Source organism: Rhinopithecus bieti, unplaced genomic scaffold (assembly GCF_001698545.2).
Source record: "Rhinopithecus bieti isolate Rb0 unplaced genomic scaffold, ASM169854v2 scaffold_22, whole genome shotgun sequence".
In the NCBI taxonomy this organism is placed as follows: Eukaryota; Metazoa; Chordata; class Mammalia; order Primates; family Cercopithecidae; genus Rhinopithecus; species Rhinopithecus bieti.
The window spans coordinates 1,469,492-1,480,928 of record NW_016803136.1 but is presented as its reverse complement, the minus strand read 5'-3'; the positions used below and the strand labels follow the sequence as shown (position 1 = coordinate 1,480,928).

The following is an 11,437-nucleotide window of genomic DNA, read 5'->3' as shown; positions in this document are numbered from 1 at the left end:
TTTTTTTTTTTTGAGACGGAGTCTCGCTCTGTGGCCCAGGCTGGAGTGCAGTGACCGGATCTGAGCTCACTGCGAGCTCCGCCTCCCGGATTCATGCCATTCTCCTGCCTCAGCCTCCCGAGTAGCTGGGACTACAGGCGCCTGCCACCTCGCCTGGCTAGTTTTTTGTATTTTTTAGTAGAGACGGGGTTTCACCGTGTTAGCCAGGAATGTCTCGATCTCCTGACCTTGTGATCTGCCCGTCTCGGCCTCCCAAAGTGCTGGGATTACAGGCTTGAGCCACCGCGCCCGGCCCAGGGCATTTCTTTACTGTCCATACATGGTAAGAAGTTTGAACATCCGAGACCCTAAGTATCCGACACTGCTACCAACACACACACACACACACACACCTTCCTCTCCTCGTCTCCCTCCCTGTCATCGTGGCAACCCAAACTATTCATAGGGTGACTGACAATACCACCTCTGATTGAGAACCAGTATTGTAGGGTTTCTGGGGTTTCCATTTCTGAGAACTGTTCCGTGCCAGAGCATTGTTTTGGTCGAGGAAGTGTGGGGTGTATGGATGCTAAACAGTGGCAAGGTGCACACGCTGTGTGTTGTCCTGCTTGGATCTGACGAATCTTGGAAGTGTTAGTGCACCTCCGTTTCACACTTCCTGTAGAAGCAGCTCTTGTGGATTGTCTGGGGTGTGAGTATAGGCTGCCCTGTCCTACCAAGTTACACCTTTCCATTGAGGCAGAAGTGACCAAGGGGAAGGGATCTTTTTAATATAACCCACACCGTCCCCACAGTGTCAATGTGGCATCACTGACCCAATCGGAAATTCGAGACATCATCCTGGGTATGGAGATCTCGGCACCGTCACAGCAGCGGCAGCAGATTGCTGAGATCGAGAAGCAGACCAAGGAACAGTCGCAGCTCACGGCAACACAGACTCGCACTGTCAACAAGCATGGCGATGAGATCATCACCTCCACCACCAGCAACTATGAGACCCAGACTTTCTCATCCAAGACTGAGTGGAGGGTCAGGTACTGTCAGGGGCAAGAGGGTGGGGATGGAAAGGCCGGCTGCACTACCTAAGGTGCTGGGCTGAGTGATGCTGACGCTCCCTACCTGTTTTTAGGGCCATCTCTGCTGCCAACCTGCACCTAAGGACCAATCACATCTATGTTTCATCTGATGACATCAAGGAGACTGGCTACACCTACATCCTTCCCAAGAATGTGCTTAAGAAGTTCATCTGCATATCTGACCTTCGGGCCCAAGTAAGTGGACTCAGGCCACAGTGTGTGCCCAACGCATTTTGTGCCTAAAACGCCGACCTGAGATTGTCTAGAACTTGAGATGCTGGTTTCAAGATTCATGGATGAGTAATTATGCAAGGATAGCCAAAACAACGAGGCGGGTTTTGGCCCCGTGAGATAGCAAAAGCTGTGGCAGCTGAGAGAAGGTAGTAAATGTAATATTAACCTGATAGTATTTGGAAGAGAATAGATATGATCAGAAACAAATTCCTGACCAGGTGTGCATGGTGGCTCACCCCTGTAATCCCAACACTAGGCTGGGCGCAGTGGCTAATGTCTGTCATCCCAGCACTTTGGGAGGCTGAGGCGGGTGGATCACCTGAGGTCAGGAGCTCAAGACCAGCCTGACCAATATGGTGAAACCCCGTCTCTACTAAAAATACAAAAATTAGCCAGGCATGGTGGCATGCGCCTGTAGTTGCAGCTACTAGGGAGGCTGAGACAGGAGAATTGCTTGAACCCAGGTGGGGGAGATTGCAGTGAGCCAAGATCGCGTCACTGCACTCCAGCTTGGGCAACAGAGGAAGACTCCGTCTAGAAAAAAAAAAAAAACATGTGCCTGTAGTCCCATCTACTCAGGAGGCTGAGGCTGCTTGAACCCAAGCAGTAAGCTTTGATGACCACTGCAATCCAGGCGGGGCGCACTGGCTCATGACTAATCCCAGCATTGTGGGAGGCCGAAGTGGGCAGATCTTTGGAGCCCAGGAGTTCGAGACCAGCCTGGGCAACATGACGAAATGCTTTGTCTACAAAAAAATTAGAAAACTAGCTAGGCATGGTGGCCCACACCTGTAATCTCAGCTACTCAGGAGCCTGAGGTGGGAAGATCACCTGATCCTGGAGGGTGGTGAGTGTTGTGAGTTGAGATCATGTCACTGCATGCTAACCTGGGTGACAGAGTGATACCCTGCTTCAAAAAAGAGAAAAGATGCATAACTTTACTAGTGTATCAGGGATATTCATAGTGTATAAAACATCATTTTGGGCCGAGGCGGCTGGATCACTTGAGGTCAGGAGTTCAAGACCAGCGTGGCCAACATGGCAGAACCCTGTCTCTATGAAATATATGAAAATTAGGGGGTCCTGGTGGCATGTGCCTGTAGTCCCAGCTACTCAGGAGGCTGACGCAGAATTGCTTGAACCCAGGAGGTGGAGGTTGTAGTCAGCTAAGATCACACCACTGCACTCCAGCCTGGGCGACAGAGTGAGACTCCATCTCAAAAAAACCCACTATTAGTGGCTGTCAGGTTGGCAAATTTGAGAAGACTGTTAATATCCTGTGTGGGTGAGTTTATAGTAAACAGATCCTCTTACTTGGTGATAATGTAAAATTTAAAATAGCACCAAGTGCTGGATTTCCAGATGTTTTCAGCTTGTGAAAATACATTGAGCTGGAGGTTTGTATGCTCATTTGCTTATGAATGCTCTACTTAATAATCAGCTGGGGAGCTTGTGAGCAGTGCAGATTCCTGGACCCCACTCAGGAGGTCCTGATGTGGGAAGTCCGAGATGAGGTCCATGTTTAACATTTTGAACAAGCACCGCAGCCGATTCTGATACAGGGGTTCTGATCACGTTTTTAAAAACTGTCCTCGTTCTTGGGGGAAGGAAGGAAAACAGAGGGCTGGGAGCTCCAACTCTGAGCTGGTACTAAGAAGAGTTTTGGTCCCTGACCCCTTTGTCTCCAGATTGCAGGATACCTGTATGGGGTGAGCCCACCAGATAACCCCCAGGTGAAGGAGATACGCTGCATCGTGATGGTGCCACAGTGGGGCACTCACCAGACCGTGCACCTGCCTGGCCAGCTGCCCCAGCATGAGTACCTCAAGGTAATGGGAAGTAATGGAGCCTGGGAGTGTGGAAAAGCTGGTGCGATTCCTGTCTGCAGATGGGATTCTGAAGAGCTCTGTACTCCTCTTTACCTGTAGGAGATGGAACCCTTAGGTTGGATCCACACTCAGCCCAATGAGTCCCCGCAGTTATCACCCCAGGATGTCACCACCCATGCCAAGATCATGGCTGACAACCCATCTTGGGATGGCGAGAAGACCATTATCATCACGTGCAGGTAGGCCTGGGCTCCTTGGGAGGAAGTATGGTGGGGCAGGGATTGCAGGCCAGGGCCCAGAATAGTGACCTGAGCTGTTACTCTGTCCTCATCCCTCCCCCAGCTTCACACCAGGCTCCTGTACACTGACGGCCTACAAGCTGACCCCCAGTGGCTACGAATGGGGCCGCCAGAACACAGACAAGGGCAACAACCCCAAGGGCTACCTGCCTTCACACTATGAGAGGGTCCAGATGTTGCTGTCGGACCGCTTCCTTGGCTTCTTCATGGTCCCTGCCCAGTCCTCGTGGAACTACAACTTTATGGGTAAGTGGGAGGAGCCTGGGGACGTGGGGATAGCAGTAGGGATAAGGTGAGGCCATCGCCCGTCACACTTGGGGCCTGGCTGGCTTGGAGGTGGTGCAGGCTGCATGAGGCGGGAGCCCTGTTGACGCTGGCTGTTTCCTTCTCCCCAAAGGTGTTCGGCATGACCCCAACATGAAATATGAGCTGCAGCTGGCGAACCCCAAAGAGTTCTACCACGAGGTGCACAGGCCTTCCCACTTCCTCAACTTCGCCCTCCTGCAGGAGGGGGAGGTTTACTCTGCGGACCGGGAGGACCTGTATGCCTAGCTGTTTTCCTGCCTCCAGCTTCAGCCTCCTGAGGCCGGAGCCTCAGCCCCTCCAGACAGGCCGCTGACATTCAGCAGCTTGGCCTCTCCCTCTGTCTGTGCTTGTTGTGGTGTTGACCTCCTGATGGCTTGTCATCCTGAATAAAATATAATAATAAATTTTGTATAAATAGGAGTTCAGGGGCTGTTTGTTTTTTTCCCCCCAAACCCAAATTCTGGATTTAGGTCTAACAGGAGACGGAAACAGCCAAAGTTAACAGGGTCCTGCCTCGTGTAGTCTGCACCGCCTCCAAGCCAGCCAGGCCCCAGGTGTGACTACTGGAGCGGTTTACAGCGAGATGCTGGGCTCAGCTGTGAAGGGGGAGTATGAGGCCGCCTTCCTATTCAGGGCTTTGGGGTAGATAGCCCCTGGACTCGGTGGAGACCTGAGGCGGGGCTGGGCTTTCACACTCCGCTGCCTTGACCACATTTGCTGCTTTCTCTACAAAACAGTACCTGGAAGCCCTCGCCTCGTTTCCACAGTTCTGAGAGCGGTTGACCTTTCCCGGGTCTAGGAACTCTGTGGCTTGCGCTGAGCGGCTGTGCTGAGCCAGCCCAGCCTTTTAAGCTTTCTGGGTCACTCCTGGTCAGGAAAATAAGCACACAGGCAGACAGCTGGTGTACAGCCGGGCAGAGGCCAGTGACTGGCTGCCTACCTGTCACCTCTTGCCTGGAGTGCCCCGCTGCCAAGTTGGCCCCATGACTCCACACACAGGGGCGGAGCCTGGACTGGGCCTGTGGGGAGGGCTCCACTAAAGTGACCACTTGCAGCCCTGAGCCTCAGCTCTTGGACGTCTGGCTGGAAGTTGGCTGTCCTGTTTCCTGTGACCTTGGGCATGGAAAGGGCAGGGCCCAGGGGACCTAGGACACTATCTCCCTTCCCCACGCCTTCTCCCTCGTTCCTCCCCACCCTTCTCGCTTCTATCCCCGCCCACACAGCCCTAAAGGCTTCCTGGGGCGGAACAGTTTGGCTTTTCCCCGTCTGTTGAGGGTGGAGGGGTCGCAGCCCTAAGCCTTTGGGGGACATGGAGCCCAGGAGGGCAGTGGCCCCTGGCTGGGGGTCTCGGGAGACCGCGGGGTCCGGAACGGCCGCGGAGCTTGTGTACCATCTAGCCGGGGCCCTGGGTACTGAGCTTCAGGAGCTGGCGCGCCGTTTCGGGCCGGAGGCGGCGGCCGGGCTGGTGCCGCTAGTGGTGCGGGCGCTGGAGCTCCTGGAACAGGCTGCCGTGGGGCCCGCCCCAGACTCGGTGAGTCACGGACCCCCCTCGCCACCCGCGGGACCAGCAGGGCCGAAGCCTGAGACCCGGGTCTCCCCAGCTGCAGGTGTCGGCGCAGCAGGCGGAGCAGGAGCTGCGGCGGCTGCGGGAGGAGAACGAGCGCCTCCGCAGGGAGCTGCGCGCGGGGCCACAGGGTGAGCGCAGCTCCGGCAAGGACAGGGCGGGTGGCGACCGGCTCGGGTCCTCCTCTCCCTCCCGCGGGCCTCGTGCCGCCGCTAAGAACGCCCCTTCCTCAGAGGAGCGCGCGCTGCTGCGGCAGCTCAAGGAGGTGACGGACCGACAGAGGGACGAACTCCGTGCGCACAACCGCGACCTGCGGCAGCGAGGCCAGGAGACCGAGGCGGTGAGGGCAAGACGTGGGCGGGGCGGGGCCTCAGGGGGCGGAGCGAGGCAGTCACGGGGCGGGGCTCCGGGGGCCCTCGGTGCCCCGCCCACCTCACCGTTTGCTCCGCTCCCAGTTGCAGGAGCAGCTGCAGCGCCTCCTGCTGGTGAATGCTGAGCTGCGGCACAAGCTGGCGGCCGTGCAGATCCAGCTGCGCGCCGCGCAGGACCGCGAGAGGGAGCGCCAGCAGCTCGGCGAAGCCGCGAGCCCACCGGGTAAAGAGCGAGCGCAGGGGCAGGCGGGGGCTCCCAGGCACCAGCACGTGCAGGAGCCCGAATGGACGACCGCCGGCGCAGGCGCATCTGAGGACCCGGTGAGTGCCGCATGAAGGCAAGGACCCAGCCCAGGACTCAGCGTCCAGCGCTCGGTGGGCGCTCGGGCAAGGTTTGCATGCTGCACAGCAGGTCCACCAGGAAGCGGGGAGATGGCAGACAGATCTGCGCCCCCGGCCGGCCTCGGCCCCTGTTCTCAGCAGGAGCACTGCTCTGTTATCTATTGGGGCACCCTTGTCCCCCAAGTCTCCCTGCCCGTCACTTCCTCTAGCATTCCCATGATGGCCGGGGGAGGCGGGGGGGAACGAACGCCAGCGGAGGCGACCGTCTGACCATGCCTGTCCTTCCAAAGGCGGAGGCTGCGCAGCAGCCAGGGCGCCCCTCGGAGGCAGGGCAGTGCTTCAGTCGGGAGGAATTTGAGCAGATCCTTCAGGAGCGGAATGAACTCAAAGCCAAAGTGTTCCTGCTCAAGGAGGAGCTGGCCTACTTCCAGCGGTGAGAGCGCTGGGAAGCCGGAGGGCCTCCGATCACCCCACCTCATTCTCCAGTCATTGACATGTCCACAGTGACATGCGCCAGGCCTGCGCTGGGAACTGGGAGGACATGAATTGCATAGCCCCTGTCCTCCTACAATGTCATCCAGACAGGGGAGAGGGACAGTGCAAAGGGTTGCAGCTGCAGCAGCCAGGGAAACTCTCCTAGGAGGGGCCATGGGGTGTCTGAGGGTGTCAGCAAGGCAGAGCGCTTCAGGTGTTCAGGTAGGAGCCGCATGCACAGGTACCGGGAGTGAGGCCTGCGGCTGGCATCCCCACGGCTGACATCCCCATGGCTGGCATCCCCACAGCTTTCTCCCTTCCTGCCCTCTTCTGTAGGGAGCTGCTCACAGACCACCGGGTCCCGGGCCTTCTGCTCGAGGCCATGAAGGTGGCTGTCCGGAAGCAGCGGAAGAAGATCAAGGCCAAGATGTTAGGGACACCAGAGGAAGCAGAGAGCAGGTAGGTCCCTGCCTGCATTCCCACTGAGCCAGGCCTCCCTCCCTCATTCTGCTGAGCCTGATGACTCAGCCTTGGTACCCTCTGAGCCCACTGTCTCAGACTGAGGCTATCACCCCAACCTGGTCACCCCTTGAGCCTCCCTAGCCTGGCCGCTTCTAGGACCTGCTGACCTGGTCTGGTTGTGTCCCGTGGCCACTGTCTGGCCTGTGCCCTTCTCCCTGGATTTCACCATTCCCCTTACCTTGCCTGCCGTCCATTCTGCCTGCCAACGCTGCCTCTCCACATTCATTCTTCAGGTTCCTACCTTGGCTGGGTCTGCTTGTTCTTACGGGGGTGAAACGGTAGCCGCAGCTGTGTCAGGGCCTGCTGTGTGTCAAGCTATAAAATAAAGCCTCGGCCGGGCACAGTGGCTCACGCCTGTAATCCCAGCACTTTGAGAGGCTGAGGCAGGCAGATCACCTGAGGTCAGGAATTCGAGACCAGCCTGGCCAACATGGTGAAACCTCGTCTCTACTAAAAATACAAAAATTAGCCGGGTGTGGTGGCAGGTGCCTGTAATCCCAGCTACTCAGGAGGCTGAGGCAGGAGAATCACTTGAACCTGGGAGGCAGAGGTTGTGGGGAGCCGAGATCGCGCCACTGTACTCCAGCCTGTGACAGAGTGAGACCCTGTCTAAAAAAAAAAAAATTAAAAATTAAAGCCCCAACATCCTGCATCTCCCCAGGGTTGCCTTCTCTCCAGCCCCGGGGGCCCTGCAATCCCTCCGTCCCCCCTGCTGGATTCCTGTTGTCCCTCAGGGCCTTGATCAATGGCCCTCACGTCTCCTCTCTCCTCTGTCTCAGTGACGATGAGGATGGCTCATGGCTCCTGCTCTCCGATGATAAGGGAGACCATCCCCCACCCCCGGAGTCCAAAATACAGAGTTTGTATGTTGGGGGAAGGGGAAGGACAAGAGTATGGGGAGGGAGGAAGGGCCCTGGCTGGTTCTTCTCAGGATCCCCTTTCCTGCTTCTCTGCCTGTCACCCTGCTGTCCTTGGCTCTAAGCACACCCTCCCCTCCTGCTTCTCTGGCCCTGGCCCCCGTCACCTTCCCACTCCCTCAGGCTGCCCTTTCTTCCTCCTCTCCCCTTTTCTCACCACCCCCTGCCCTCATCCATATCCTTGACCTCTTTGGCTTCCTGGCTGAAAGTGCCTCTGGCTGTCTCTCTCCAGCTTTGGTCTGTGGTATCGGGGTAAAGCCGAATCCCCTGAGGATGAGACCAACAGCCCCGCACCCAGCAAGCTAGGGGGAGAAGAGGAGGCCCAACCACAGTCTCCAGCTCCTGATCCGCCCTGTTCTGCCCTCCACGAACACCTTTGTCTGGGGGCCTCAGCCGCCCCGGAGGCCTGACTTAGGGGTCTAGCTGCGGGTGGATGTGTGGCCTCAAATGAGGACAGGGCTCCCGCCTTTGCAGCCCTCGCCAGGGGTCTGCCCCAGTCCTGGCCTGTACCAGGGCAGGATGGGGGCTCAGCCCACCTCCCTCTCTACGTCTCTGTACCAAGCCTCTGGGGCCAGATATAAGAGTATCTCTCTGAGCCTCAGTTTCCCCATCCATGAAATGAGAGCTCACTGCCTAGCTCCCAGGGCTTTGTGCAGACCGCCTGAGCTCATGTAATAAAGAACTGCCTGTAATATGCAGAGACTGTTCCTCGCCTGTCTGTCCATGTCCCGCCTCCCAACCCTGCCAGGAGCAGAGGCAGGCTAAGGGGTCCTCGCGGGTCTCCTTGCTCAGTCACTTAGCGGGGGGTGGCTTCTTTTTTTTTTTTTTTGAGACGGAGTCGCGCTCTGTTGCCCAGGCTGGAGTGCTGTGGCCGGATCTCAGCTCACTGCAAGCTCCGCCTCCCGGGTTTACGCCATTCTCCTGCCTCAGCCTCCCGAGTAGCTGGGACTACAGGTGCCCGCCACCTCGCCCGGCTAGGTTTTTTTGTATTTTTTTAGTAGAGACGGGGTTTCACAGTGTTAGCCAGGATGGTCTCGATCTCCTGACCTCGTGATCCGCCCGTCTCGGCCTCCCAAAGTGCTGGGATTACAGGCTTGAGCCACCGCGCCCGGCCGGGGGTGGCTTCTTGAAGCTCGGGCCTTGCTTTGGGAGTGTGGCTTGATGGAAAGCCCTGGCTCCCACCCTCACTCCACCTGCTTCCCTAGCCCTGGCACCCAGAGACCTGCAACTTCATCCTTCTGGCCCTTCCAGGCAGGCCGAGGCCACTCAGCCCTGACATTGCCTTCTTTTTCCTTTCTTTTTTTGAGTGTCAGTCTTTACAGCCACCCCCTCCGTCTCAGGGAGGTGCCTCATGGCAGCCCGCCCCTCCGGCCTGGTTTCCTCAGGAAAAGCCCTGAGAGGAAGCAGGGAGGGGGTTGGGAGCTGTGGGGGCCAGATGAACCTGAGCCCTCCCACCGCGCCGGCTGCCATGGGGCTGGGGCTGCTGCTCCCGCTGCTGCTGCTCTGGACTCGGGGGACTCAGGGGTCTGAGCTGGACCCCAATGGGCAGCACGTCTGTGTGGCCAGCAGGTGGGTCTTGTGGGAGTCTGATGGCAAGTGGTTGAACCGGTGTTGAGGCCTTTAGGGGAAGGAGGAGACTAGGAATGGGGCTTGGGCTGGAAGGAAGGGCTGCTGATGGCGGCCTGGCAGGTAGTGGCTAGCCAGGGCGGATGGTGGAAGGGCCAGGGAAGGAGAGGGGAGGGGCTGGGGACCCGAGCCGTAAAGATCTGCTAGGCCTCCCTAGCTAAGGCTAAACCAGCCTCCCCCACCTCAGCCAGAGACAGTGATCCAGCTTGCTCGGGGCTAGGCTGCACCCCCCGCCTTGTCCGGCTGACCCCTTTTTGCCTCACAGCCCCTCTGCTGAGCTGCAGTGCTGCGCAGGCTGGAGGCAGAAGGATGACGAATGCACCATCCGTAAGTAGCCGGACAGACCCTCAGCCAAGGAGAAGGGAAGCCGTAGCCCAGCGATAACCCTTTCTTCCTACCCTCCCGGGCCTGCCCTTCCTGACACCAGGCCTGCAGGGGCACCTCTTGAGGAGGCATGGCCCCTGGAGCCAGTGAGAGGGCAGGGGTGTCCCCTGGTCCTGCTCCTGTCTTTCCAACCTAGGTGGGGTGTCTTTCAGCCATCTGTGAGGGGCCGGATGCCTGCCAGAAAGATGAGGTGTGTGTGAAGCCAGGCCTCTGTCGATGCAAACCTGGATTCTTTGGGGCCTACTGCAGCTCCCGTAAGTCTCAAGGGCCGGATGAAGTTGTGGGCAGAGCTGGGTACGGGGACAGTGGTGTGGGGGCAGGCAAGGCAGGTAGCCATGTAGCCTCAGGACAGCAGGGCCAGGATCCCTCCCAGCTTCACTGAGGAATGGCGGTCCAGAGACAGGAAGTGACACACACTCCTAGGAGATGGCCTGAGTCACTGGGTTTTCACCCGTATCCACAAAGCCCTGACCACCTGCGCATCTTCCTCTTCCACTTCTCAGAAAACCTGTGATTCCCGTTCATTGCAAAATGAGTATACTCCTTCTCTTTCCCACATACGCCTTATACATGGGCAGTGGATGGAAGGAGGCCCCAGGCTCGGCTGTCTGCCTTTTCTGTCAGAAAGAAAGGGAAGGGAAAGGGGTTGGGAAGCCAGAGGATGGGCACCAGGAATCAAGGAATCACTAGGGGAAAGGTGGCTTATCCTGCCACCCTGGCGGGCAGCATCCAGGACTGAGATGGGGAGGGAGCCCTCTCTGCTCCAGCCTAGCAGGGATCCACCTCAGCAGGGAGGAACAGGCATGGAGGAAGGCCCACCCACCTCGGTGCCGCACTCTGGGCAAGTCCACTGCCCACTCAGGATCTCTGAGTGTGTTCTGGAATGTGAAATGGGAGGCTGAGCCTCCCACTAATGGCTAAGGGTTTTCTGTAGGTCAGAGCGGAGCAGGAAGTGAGTGTTGCCCAGGACGGGCTGCCGGATGTTCCGAGGGTCTGTCCCCGGCTCTTGGAGGATGGGCCCCGTGCCCCTTTTCCTTGCGTAAGGGGACGCACGGTAAGGGTCCGCGCGCGGCCCTGAGCCCGCTGACCCCTCCCGTACCCACCTCTGCAGGCTGCCCGGGCCAGTACTGGGGCCCCGACTGCCGTGAGAGCTGCCCCTGCCACCCGCACGGCCAGTGTGAGCCAGCCACGGGCGCGTGCCAGTGCCAGGCCGACCGCTGGGGCGCCCGCTGCGAGTTCCCGTGCGCCTGCGGCCCCCACGGGCGCTGCGACCCCGCAACCGGCGTGTGCCGCTGCCAGCCGGGCTGGTGGTCGCCCACGTGCCGCCGCCCGTGCCAGTGCAACCCCGAGGCGGCGCGCTGCGAGCAGGCCACGGGCGCCTGCGTGTGCAAGCCGGGCTGGTGGGGGCGCCGCTGCAGCTTCCGCTGCACCTGCCACGGCTCCCCGTGCGAGCAGGACTCGGGCCGCTGTGCCTGCCGGCCGGGCTGGTGGGG

The 11,437-nt window shown here is 58.9% G+C and overlaps 3 protein-coding genes across 6 annotated transcripts in view; all 3 read left to right on the top strand.

Moving 5' to 3' along the window:
- PRPF8 (pre-mRNA processing factor 8) overlaps positions 1–4,164 on the top strand; it is a 37,175-nt gene extending 33,011 nt beyond the window's left edge. Inside the window, exons 38-43 of the mRNA XM_017866447.1 lie at positions 795–1,034; positions 1,130–1,271; positions 2,999–3,139; positions 3,239–3,378; positions 3,482–3,684; positions 3,836–4,164. Coding sequence (XP_017721936.1) covers positions 795–1,034; positions 1,130–1,271; positions 2,999–3,139; positions 3,239–3,378; positions 3,482–3,684; positions 3,836–3,990 — 1,021 coding nt within the window. The 3' untranslated portion in view covers positions 3,991–4,164. The remainder of the gene's footprint in view (positions 1–794; positions 1,035–1,129; positions 1,272–2,998; positions 3,140–3,238; positions 3,379–3,481; positions 3,685–3,835) is intronic.
- Positions 4,165–4,770: 606 nt separating this feature from the next.
- On the top strand, positions 4,771–8,634 carry RILP (Rab interacting lysosomal protein). 3 transcript variants are annotated; one of them, XM_017866515.1, is made up of 8 exons: positions 4,771–5,275; positions 5,346–5,439; positions 5,542–5,648; positions 5,764–6,000; positions 6,312–6,454; positions 6,832–6,954; positions 7,797–7,880; positions 8,167–8,634. In XM_017866515.1, exons 1-8 carry the CDS (start codon positions 5,054–5,056, stop codon positions 8,342–8,344), a joined length of 1,188 nt encoding a protein of 395 aa, XP_017722004.1. In that variant the 5' UTR covers positions 4,771–5,053; the 3' UTR covers positions 8,345–8,634. The 3 variants fall into 3 exon arrangements, with proteins under 3 accessions (XP_017722004.1, XP_017722086.1, XP_017722052.1); XM_017866597.1 differs by having other exon boundaries at positions 4,777–5,275; positions 5,352–5,439; positions 8,167–8,628; XM_017866563.1 differs by having other exon boundaries at positions 4,777–5,275; positions 5,770–6,000; positions 8,167–8,628.
- Positions 8,635–8,972: 338 nt separating this feature from the next.
- SCARF1 (scavenger receptor class F member 1) overlaps positions 8,973–11,437 on the top strand; it is a 13,429-nt gene continuing 10,964 nt past the window's right edge. For both annotated transcript variants that reach the window (XM_017866327.1, XM_017866376.1), the window contains exons 1-4: positions 8,973–9,503; positions 9,826–9,887; positions 10,097–10,198; positions 11,056–11,431. In XM_017866327.1, coding sequence (XP_017721816.1) covers positions 9,286–9,503; positions 9,826–9,887; positions 10,097–10,198; positions 11,056–11,431 — 758 coding nt within the window. In that variant the 5' untranslated portion in view covers positions 8,973–9,285. The remainder of the gene's footprint in view (positions 9,504–9,825; positions 9,888–10,096; positions 10,199–11,055; positions 11,432–11,437) is intronic.

What these genes read in the sequence shown, in the direction of transcription:
- RILP (XM_017866515.1), top strand. Translation starts at nt 5,054, where the DNA reads ATGGAGCCCAGGAGGGCAGTGGCCCCTGGCTGGGGGTCTCGGGAGACC. An exon ending in GCTGCGCGCGGGGCCACAGG is followed by an intron (nt 5,440 to 5,541) that starts GTGAGCGCAGCT and finishes CCCCTTCCTCAG; the next exon opens with AGGAGCGCGCGCTGCTGCGG. An exon ending in CCAGAGGAAGCAGAGAGCAG is followed by an intron (nt 6,955 to 7,796) that starts GTAGGTCCCTGC and finishes CCTCTGTCTCAG; the next exon opens with TGACGATGAGGATGGCTCAT.